General features: G+C 46.5%; 1 protein-coding gene across 1 annotated transcript; it reads right to left on the bottom strand.

Annotated features, from left to right (window-relative positions):
• Positions 1-353: 353 nt before the first annotated feature.
• On the bottom strand, positions 354-3,076 carry LOC117843220 (uncharacterized). Its single transcript, XM_034723783.2, has one exon. The coding sequence runs from the start codon at positions 2,918-2,920 to the stop codon at positions 1,340-1,342; it is 1,581 nt and encodes a 526-aa protein (XP_034579674.1). The 5' UTR covers positions 2,921-3,076; the 3' UTR covers positions 354-1,339.
• Positions 3,077-10,116: the final 7,040 nt, after the last annotated feature.

Genomic DNA, 10,116 nt, shown 5'->3' with positions numbered 1-10,116 from the left:
ACTAACGTTGGCAGATGTACATTCATTCAATGTTTTATTTTCTAGGAATCGGGTTCACCAAGGCGTGCCTCGAAGCTAGTCCAGGGGTCTTGCACCGAGTCTTGGAAGAAGGACAAAGCCTCAGGCAATGAGAGAACCCTCGAGGAAGCCTCACGACGGAGTCCATAGAGAGACACGGCGAGGGCACGAGGCACACGTCGTGAGAAGCGTGATAAGGAGGAAGCCAACTTGAACATGTGCACCCAAATAACTCTTGGTAACGGTATATTCTAGAAATGTAGTGGTTGAGTGAGAGTGATTTGGGTATGTAGGTCAGCTCCGGATCGGCCCCATGGTAAAAGAGATTATCCGTATTAAATAAAAGACTCCGTAGTAGTTTTCATTGTGATCCTTACTGTTTGATCTTACATTTATTTGAGACCAACAACAATGCTGTCACAATTCATATAGTCTGGCGCACCCACTTGAGGCTCCGTTGCAGAGTTTGAGGCAATACGTAGACAAAGAGACGCTAAGTTATTAGTCTTTAACTTTTCATGTATAGACCCTAAACAACACTAAGTTATACATGTATCTATTTTTGACCGAAATCGGGAGGGGAAGCCCCCACCTATTTTTTATAATTTTTTATTCCAAATCTCTTTAGTTAGGGAGTCAAATTCGGACCTAATTAACCACGCTAGATTCACAACTTCACTGCAGCGACAGGATCATGGAATCTGGCAAGCAAAGTCCCATGTTTTCTGCTACGTCCTTGGGATTGTGGCTACACAAAAGAGTCAAGGCCCTGGTTTCCCATGGCTTCGATCAGATCATGAAAGTTGCTGATCCGTGGAGCCATGTTGCAAATTAAGCACTGTATTGATCAGATCATTGCGATTTGACGAGTTTTCAGGGCATCTGCGGTAGCTAGATCGGGTGATGAGATTGTGACGGGGCAAAAAGAATCTCAAGTGGTTATTTCTTCTTCTTCCCCTCCTTGTTAACTCCACCCAGAATGCTTCTTGAGTTCTTGTTCATTTTCGCTTGCAGTTAAGAATGGCGCACACCGCGCACTGCAGCGTGGTTGCTGCGTGGTTGGCATATTTTTAATTTGTTTTATGCGCTGGTGCTTTTGTTTGCCTAGGTGGGGAAGAGCGCCAGGTGAAGCTGCCATGAGCGTGCACGAAGCACGGGCGAGTGGTGGAGGTGCGAGAGCGAAATTAAAGCTGGAGCACAGGCAGACAACACAAACTGGAAAGCTGGGAGAGGCGAGTTGCGGCAGCGGGCGGCGACCCTACGCGGGAGACGCAGAACAGATCGTGAGGGAGGGGGCTCCGGGATGTGATGGTGCCCCTAGTCAGCTACTCTTGAAGTAGCCGAGCATGGTGTAGACCGTCTGCAGCATCGCCGGCACGAAGATGAGCGCCACGGCGGCGGCGAGCGAGACGGCCACCCACGGCGACGGGAAGAAGTGCAGCACGAATCCGCCGCACCAGCAGCTCACGCGCCGTGCCCTGTGCCGCGCCACGGCGTCGAGCATCTCGCCGTACTCGTTGGGGAGCCGCGCCCCGACGGTCTCCTCGCCGAGCTCCCGGAACAGCGCCACCAGCTCGGCGTCCGTGCGCCGCGTGCTGGCGAGGACCCCTCGCTTGCGGAGCATGGCCGCGTCCTGCGAGCACCGGACCAGGCCCTCCACCCGCGCCACGTGCGCCGTCACGCACGCGCCGTGCGCCCAGTAGAAGTGCTTCTCGAAGGCCACGAGGTTGTGGAGCACCGCCGCGGTGTACTCGTGGACGTGGAAGCACGGCACGCTCATCACGGCCACCGGGCTCGCCGGGTGGCGCCAGAACCGCATGTCCAGGTCGCCGCAGCCCGTCGACGGCGACACCTGCCGGAACCACACCGCCGACCGCCGGAGCTCCATGGCGCAGGGGAACAGCCGCTCCGACTCCTTTTTGATCTTGAGGAGCTTCCGCGGCGTCGAGAGGACGCAGTACTTGTCCCTAGGCACGCGGGACCAGTGGAAGAGGTGCAGGACGTGGTGGAACTCGCCACCGGCCGCCGGGCTCTCGCCGCCGCGGCGCGCTCGCTTCGGGCAGATGTCGTCGAAGCATCCGAGCACGAGCTCCTCGAGGGAGTGCCGGAGCTTGAGCCCCGGGCACGAGGCGGCTAGGAGCTTTACGGCGGCTAAGGGGACCTGGTTCTCGAGCACCAGCATGTCCAGCTTAATGTCGTCGGCGTGCTGCGCCACGGCCATGTGCAGGATGAAGTAGTCCCTGTTGATGGACGCCGCCCGCGCCACGCTGTCGGCGTCGTCGCCGGTGCCGGTCCTGCTGAGCATCATGCTTACCACGAGGAGAAAGCAGCTGTCCAGCAGCAGCATCTCCAGGAACCTGTCCTCGTCGTCCAGGATCCCCGCGGCGGCCGCGTCCCCGCCGTCGCCGCCGGCGAATTCGCCGCGGAGACGGTCGCGCTCGAGGCAGAGCACCGCGACGTAGTCGTCGACGTCGAGCCCGTACTGGTCCTGAAGGTACCGCATGAACGGCAGCTTGACGTCCTCCGGGAAGGGGAGGCCGCGGTCGCCGCGGTGGAACGGGCCGATGGCCACGGCGCGCACCGCGTGGAGCGCCTCCACGGGCTCGCGCCGGGCGCACGGCCGGAAGATTGTCCCCGATTGCTGGCCGAGGTACCACAGCATCGGCGTCCGCGAGATGAGGTCTCGGAGCACGGCCGTGTTCACCGTCGCCGACGTGAGCTTCCGCAGCCACTTCTTCTCGTTTCCGCCGCCACCTACCGCTACAGGCACCGTGGCAGCATCGGTGGTGCCTGTGGCCGCGCCCGTGCTCGCGTCCAGCGGCGCGATGTCGATCAGGTGGTGATGGTTCCCTGCCATGGCGATTTCTCCATCATCCATGTCTGCTGGGAAGTTCATCGGCATCGATTGGTATTGGTCAAAGCCGAATTGAATTTCCCACTGTTTTTGTATTCATTGAGGCCGTTCTTTCTGCCAGCTAAGAGTCTGAAAGATCAGCGCAAGGTCAGCAATCAGTGTCACACACATTCTTGTGCTAACCTAAATCGACAGAAATTATTATAATGGGGTAAAGGAGAGAAAATTCCCCAAGTTTTGTCGAACGCCTGTAGCGGTTTATAGAGACATTTGTCGGTCTCGGTTTGATTCATTGAGATCTTCATAATGCAGGCTTAAAATCGACAAATCTTTTTTTAGGGACTTCTTAATCAACGGCATCAGAATTTGTTAATTTCGTGCCACGCAACTGTTGGCACGAGACACAGGAAAAGACAGTGCTGCTTGTTGATATTCTTGTGTCTTTCAGTCGAGTAGTATAATCACTAGGATCTAGATAAGTAAGAAGTAGACACCGATATAATCCAAAGAGTTAAATGTGTTATTAGTACGTAAACTTGGTGAGTGGGTGCATTTAGATACATCATCTCTCAAATTGTTCATTTGAAAACAACAACTGATAGGTGGGTGCGGATGGGTCACCAGGACGACACGTAGGCAAAAACATGCCACGTAGGTAGCTTATGCATACAATTGGCACTTACATGTAAATAAAATGTGGGCAGCACTATTGCAAATTAACCCTTTATTTATTTACTCCTTTTATAATTGGGGTTACTAGATGTTCCCACGTAGGTTTCTTATATTGCCGAAGAAGTTTTGACGGAGGATTTATAAAAGGAAATAAAAAGTACAAGCTAGTTAGCTTATTGATACTTGCTACTACTTATGCATTCCATAATCATGAAAGATTTTTGGAAAAATAATAGCATATCCGAAATTTTTTTGACTTGACATCTAGCTGTGAAATGTACTGCTCTCCTGTATAAAAATATGAAACAACATGTTGGAGTTGTTTCCATGCATTGTATGAGATATTGTTCTTATCCTTAATCAATTCATATTAAAATAACAGTACAACTGAAAATGATGAAACCACTTCTGATGGTCTACCCGCATAATATTGGTATGGCTTAAATAGCACACGTGGTAGCAAAATAGTAAATATATCCATTACAGGTTCATCTATCTAAATCAAATGACGTTGGCTAGCCTCTGGTGCAGACTGTGTTACATTGATTTCCTCAGGAACTTGATTGAGATCAATGTGTCCCTCAGGAACGTAAGTATGTTCATTAGGAACTCTGCCACCTCTTCCCCTTGCTCTTACACCTCCTCTTCCCCTTGACCTTGCCCTCCCTCTCCCTGGAATGAAAATTTGCTGACTCGTTGTTATCTCTCGCTCGCCCACTACTGCTTTTTCGCCCTCTGCCACCTCTAGTTGCCGTTGTATGCACTGTGGGAGGTGGCACATCCTCTCTATGGGCAGCGACAAATGCAGATTCATCTGGTAGTGGCACATTCTCCTGAACATATGCTTGGTGGTACTTTTCCTTAAAACACAAACAAGTATAGTATTAGAAATAAGTGTAACAAATATTTGTTTTTGAGCTACCAAATTGGTTTTGCAAAGTTAACTTACTTGTTCTATCATAATGGTCACCAGGTTTTCAGTATCTTCTGTAGGGTCACTATGTCCTGGTTGCTCTGGCATTATTTCATGTAAAATAAAGGAAGCGATATAACATCTACAAAAGGAGGAGCAAGATAGTACTTGTTGAATAGAGTAAAAGTAAGCACCATTAGAATATCTTGATCACCATAGTGGGTGTCATCCTCAGGTTTTAGACCTCTTTCTCTTCTTCGAAACTGGAGGTGGGATTTCAAGTTTGCGTCTAATACAACCCTTTGTAATGTGATCTGGACCTGTACAGTAGCTACAATGCATGGTTACACCATGTTTACTCAACTTTGATCCTCCCTCAAGCTCAATGGGATGCTTCTTTCTGTTCCTTGTTGGTGGTCTGCCCACCTTCTTTTCATATTTAGGTGGCAATATGGTAGGGTAACCCCAAGTGTTGGTGCCCACCTTGACTTGTCCCTACAGGCATCACATTAGTGCCATATGCCTGCAAAAACGTGTCACGATGACATGAGGCAACCATTGACTCAGGTTGGATCCTCTCTAACCTAAAGCGAGCTATGGCATGACCACAAGGAATTCCAGATAGCTGCCATCCCCTACAGTCCCAAGTCCTTGCATTTATGTCCACAATGTGTGTATGTTCTCTACCACGAACACTGAAAATTCTTCTTCCTGTAGGCAGTACCTCAAAATACTTGTTGGCAAACTCGAGATTTTTCTGTAACTTCTTCTTTATCTTTGGAAAGATGGTGCCACTCCACTTCTCTTGTGCTTCCTCTTGTTTAGAATATATCCTGTTAGTGAGTTGGCACCTAATCCTCTCAATCATGCTAAGTATTGGTAACTCTCTTGCTTCCAAGATGTATCTGCCAAAGAAAGACAAGATTTATTTTGATGCAAATATAAAGAATTGGCATTTTAGATACATGGGTAGTTGTTGAAAATATTAATTACATAGACACCTTACTTGTTGAAAACTTCACAACTATTATTCAGTAATATGTCACACTTAGGGATCTCATGGAAGTAAGCCCTGACCCATGTCCTTGGATCAAGTTCCGCTAACCATGCATGTGCACTTGGACTATCTTCCTTCAGCTTCTTCATGTTCTCGTTAAAAAGAGGAACATGAGTGGACCTTGCACATGCCCATAGTCTTTTCTTCAAGACTTCTCCCTTGTGTGATTCATGGAAATTTTGATATAAGTGTCTAACATAGAATCTATGTTCTGCATCAGGAAAGACCGTGTCGACAGCATTAATCAACCCCTGCATGTAACATAGGTGAGATAACATCAACAAGGGTAGTTGTTACATACAAATATAATACGACAAAGAGAATTACCTTCTATTTGTCACTCATGATAGTATATGGTGATGTGTTTGAAATGTGGAGGTCATTTTTAAGGGTTGTTAAGAACCACTCCCAAGTTATTGTGGACTCTATCTCTACTATAGCCATCGCAATAGGGAAGATGCAGTCATTGGGGTCAATAGCAACTGCTGTCAGTAGCTGTCCACCATATTTGGTTTTAATGTGGCATCCATCAATGCAGATTATGGGTCGACAACCCTTCAAGAAACCCCTCTTACATGCATCCAATGCAAAATATAGTGTATTGAATATCCCATCAGCTTTCACAGTTATGTAAAAAGTTCTTCCTGGATTTGTATTTCTTAATTATTGTCCATATGCCCTAAGTTGGTTAAATTGGTCATCCTCATCTCCATTAGCGCCATCCGACGTCCTCTGCCTAGTTTGTGTCTTGATGGGCACATCTTGAGCTCTCTCTGCACTATCTTAGAGAAGGCCTTCAGAGATATTTTTACATCATCACGGAAGAACTCTAGATATCTCTTTGCCAAGTATTTCGCAGTAATTTCTTTAACATCCCAATAGTTCTCACAAGTGTGACTACCACTATAACTTTTCACTAGAAAACATTTGGCCCTGCTGTCATAGCCACATTTCATCATCCATGGACAACCTTCAGCATAGGATGCCCATAACCTTTTATTGTCATTTCGGTCTTTCTTAATTGGAACCTTCTCCTTGATGCTATACTCTGTAATTACTTTCCTAACTTCTTCTATAGTAGCAAACATCATCCCAACCTTGAAATGTGGTTCAGCCATGTCTACTTCACTATTGAATGCTTTGAAGTTAAACTTCATATTTCCCTGTTCATCATCTGAATCTGGCATATCTAGGTCATCATGAACAGCAAAGTCATCGTTTGCCGTCTCTTCCACATGCACTAGCTTTCCTTTATTTTGCACCATAGAATCCTCCACATCAGAGTCAACATTATCATCAAATAAGTCATCATCATCTTGCCCAAAGTCATTGTCACTGTCTACAAAATATTCATCAATATCAGAACCCGAAGCATTATCATTGGCATCAAACTCATTGCAGTCTACATTATTAGTTGAAGTCTTCAACACATCTGTATAAAGTTCAGGTAACTTATCTCCATTACTGTCATGGTGTGCTGTCTTCTTCGGGCTAATAACTGTAGGAGGTTCAGCAGATGTGCCACAAACAAGCACATCATCAGTTTGCCTCCTCTATCTCTCAATAAAGTTTGAGTGATCAATATAAATCCTCAAGTTCTTATGTTGTGCTGATATATTGTTCATCCTAATGATATCAGCATCACATCTCATAGGAAGCAAATAGTCTGCGACACTATACTCTGGAAGACACCAATACCAATTGACGAAGCTATGCTCTACATAGTCTAACTCTTTGAGAATGTCTGGCAGAAAAAGCAGTGACCATTCCTCAGCATCACAATCATCAAACCAGTCGATCTTACCATCAACATACATCCTGTTCCTTGCAAGGCCACAGAAAAATCCCCCATGGTGTACATATACACTGAAAAGTGACATATCGCCTACAACCCAATAAAATACAAATATCAGTCTAGCATTAGGCTTCAACTTTCATAGAAAAAATAGCAAACTTTCATCAAAGCTAGCACCTAGCGCTATGTCACGGCTGATGAAGTTGAAAGAGAAGAGGTAGGATTCCTACGCTCATCAGCGGCGTGGGGTATTAGACCCTAATCTAACTTTTTCACAATAGATAGTGGAGAATGGAGGGAATCGATGAAACTCACCATAATTTGGAGCTGCTTTATCAGGTTCTCTCCGTCTTGGTCCCATCGCGTGGTGTGCCACACGCCGCCGGTCTTTCCTCATTGCAGCGGCCAAAAACCCTCCGTCAAAACTTCTTCGGCAATATAAGAAACCTAGGTGGGAACATCTTGTAACCCCAATTATAAAAGGAGTAAATAAACAAAGAGCTAATTTGTAATAGTGTTGCTCATGTTTTATTTACACGTAAAAGCCAATTGTACACATAAGCTGCCTATGTGGCATGTTTTTGCCTACGTGTCGTCCTGGTGACCCATCCGCCCCCACCTGTCAAGTTATTGTTCTCAAATGAACAATTTGAGAGATGATGTACCTAAGCGCACTCACTCACCAAGTTTATGTACTAAACGCATTTAACTCTAATCCAAAACCTTTCCGCTCTTCGCAAGGATCTTTGTGCGCATTCTCAGGCAACTTAGTCATCGGCACCTAGGGGTTGCTTTGTGTGACTCTAGTGATCCTTGGGCTTAGGAGTGATAGTGAGTTCAATGGTTTATGATAGGAACACCAAATGGGCTTGTTCATGGCTCTCTATCAGCTCAGGTGGATGTGGGCCCTTTTTTATGTGTGTTGAGTAACCACCTGCCTCTCTTCTTCGACTAGATCTCGTTGGAGACATCATTGACACCTCAAGTCTAGCTGGCTTGACACCAACCAACTATTATTACCAGGTTGTAATAATAGTGGCCAGGAGGAGGTGACCACGGTGAGGGCCACCTTTTAGTGGTAGACTAGAAACCCCTGGCGTGGTGTTGCCGCGCTTATGTTGAGTTTTGGCTAGATATTGCCCAGCAAGAAATTCTTTGGTCCAGGGAAGAAAAATGAGGTGCTAGCATGTACACAGTGTCAATCAAATATACTTTTAACATGACTATTTTTCAATACAGGTACTTATAAAAGAAGCCAATACAGATTTGAAATGGGAAAGGTATTTTGTAGTTTTTTTCTATAAATGGCATACGGCATAGGTATCCTGCTTCTCCAGTGTAGAGGCTTGCAGCCATCAGAGGTGAAGATATATTGTTTTCTTGAAGACCTGCTACATCGAATCATTGATATGCCAAAAGATTTTAGTTAAACAATAATATCAATAATGTAATATGTCATTTTATGTTTGTGGTTTAGTGATATAGTTATTATGTTAAGCTATGTATATATTACTGTCATCAAGTTGGATTTGTGACAAGAGGCAAGATCAAGTTGAGGTCAGATATGTATTAGTCTATTGACTGTATTGCTTTATCTGATAAAGCACTCAGGTATGCAACTGCAGAGTACACAAAATTAACTAGAGGTGGACTAACCCAGAAAACCATGTTGCCAAGTCGGCGCCATTTTTTTAACAACATAATACTACATTTTACCCAAGTTCTTAACTTCCTCCCTATCGATTAGGTGAGGAACAAGTGTTGGCTAGGCACGTCTGGGCCCACAAGAAGACTTGTACGGACCCACTCAAGGGAACGTACCTGAAACCTACTCGGACATGAAGACTACTCTACAGGGCGCATAGGCTTCATGGACTCCCCAAAGACTAGTCGGGTCAAACGAAACAACTCTACCGAGTTAGTGTAGGACTCTGTAACGTACTTGACTAGGACTCATACATAATCCGTCCTGTAACCCTGCTTCCCCAACTATATAAGGGCGGGCAGGGACCCCCTCCAAACAACTCGGCAAAAGTTCAATACAACCAACACACAGGACATAGGGTATTACACGATCTAGTAGCCCAAACCTGTCTAAATCATGTTCCTTGCGTCACCATCGACTCCTTGATACTCGACGATACCCACCGCACAAAAGACCACCTTGGGTAGTCCCTAGGCGAGTTGCCGGTCTAAAACATCAATAGCTAGCGCACCAGGTATGGGGAGTTGCCGAGTTTCTCCGTGCGAGATCGATGGCCCCAGTCATCATCAAGCATGTGTTCGCCTTCGAGGTGGGCACAACTTTCGTCTTTGGTTCCTGGCTTTACATCGCTGACGGTGCTGGATCCTTTCAACACTGCGTCATCGGCAACCAGGAAAAGAAGCGTCTCGACGAAAACTCCCTTCACCAAGAAGCAGAGAATTTCGTTGAGAAAATCCAAAATTTCAACATCAACGACATCAAGTTCCACTACGACTCAGACTCGACCCCGACTCAGACTAGCCCACACAGGCTGACATCCAAGTCATCCCACAAGTCAACTTCAACTCGAAGCCGATTCCCGCTCGGACTCCACAACGTAGCCGCGGTCCACCAAGAACACCTTACTCGAGTCCAATCCGAACTAGAGACAGCTAAGGACTGCGACTACGATTCGGACTCCGTCCAAGAGATCCCTTTGTTAGGCCCATCTCAAGGCTTGGTAATTACTTCTGCAAGGCAGATTCATTTATTGATCTGGGATGAAGCCAACGTTCCTTACCCAAGATTATGAGTCGCACCTTGTCGCTCACATAGATAACCT

This window comes from Setaria viridis, chromosome 2 (assembly GCF_005286985.2).
Source record: "Setaria viridis chromosome 2, Setaria_viridis_v4.0, whole genome shotgun sequence".
In the NCBI taxonomy this organism is placed as follows: domain Eukaryota; kingdom Viridiplantae; phylum Streptophyta; class Magnoliopsida; order Poales; family Poaceae; genus Setaria; species Setaria viridis.
The sequence above is the reverse complement of the archived record's forward strand: the minus strand, read 5'-3'. Positions and strand labels throughout refer to the sequence as shown.

Excerpts from the sequence above, each read along its gene's own strand:
- LOC117843220 (XM_034723783.2), bottom strand. The coding sequence starts at position 2,920 with ATGCCGATGAACTTCCCAGCAGACATGGATGATGGAGAAATCGCCATG.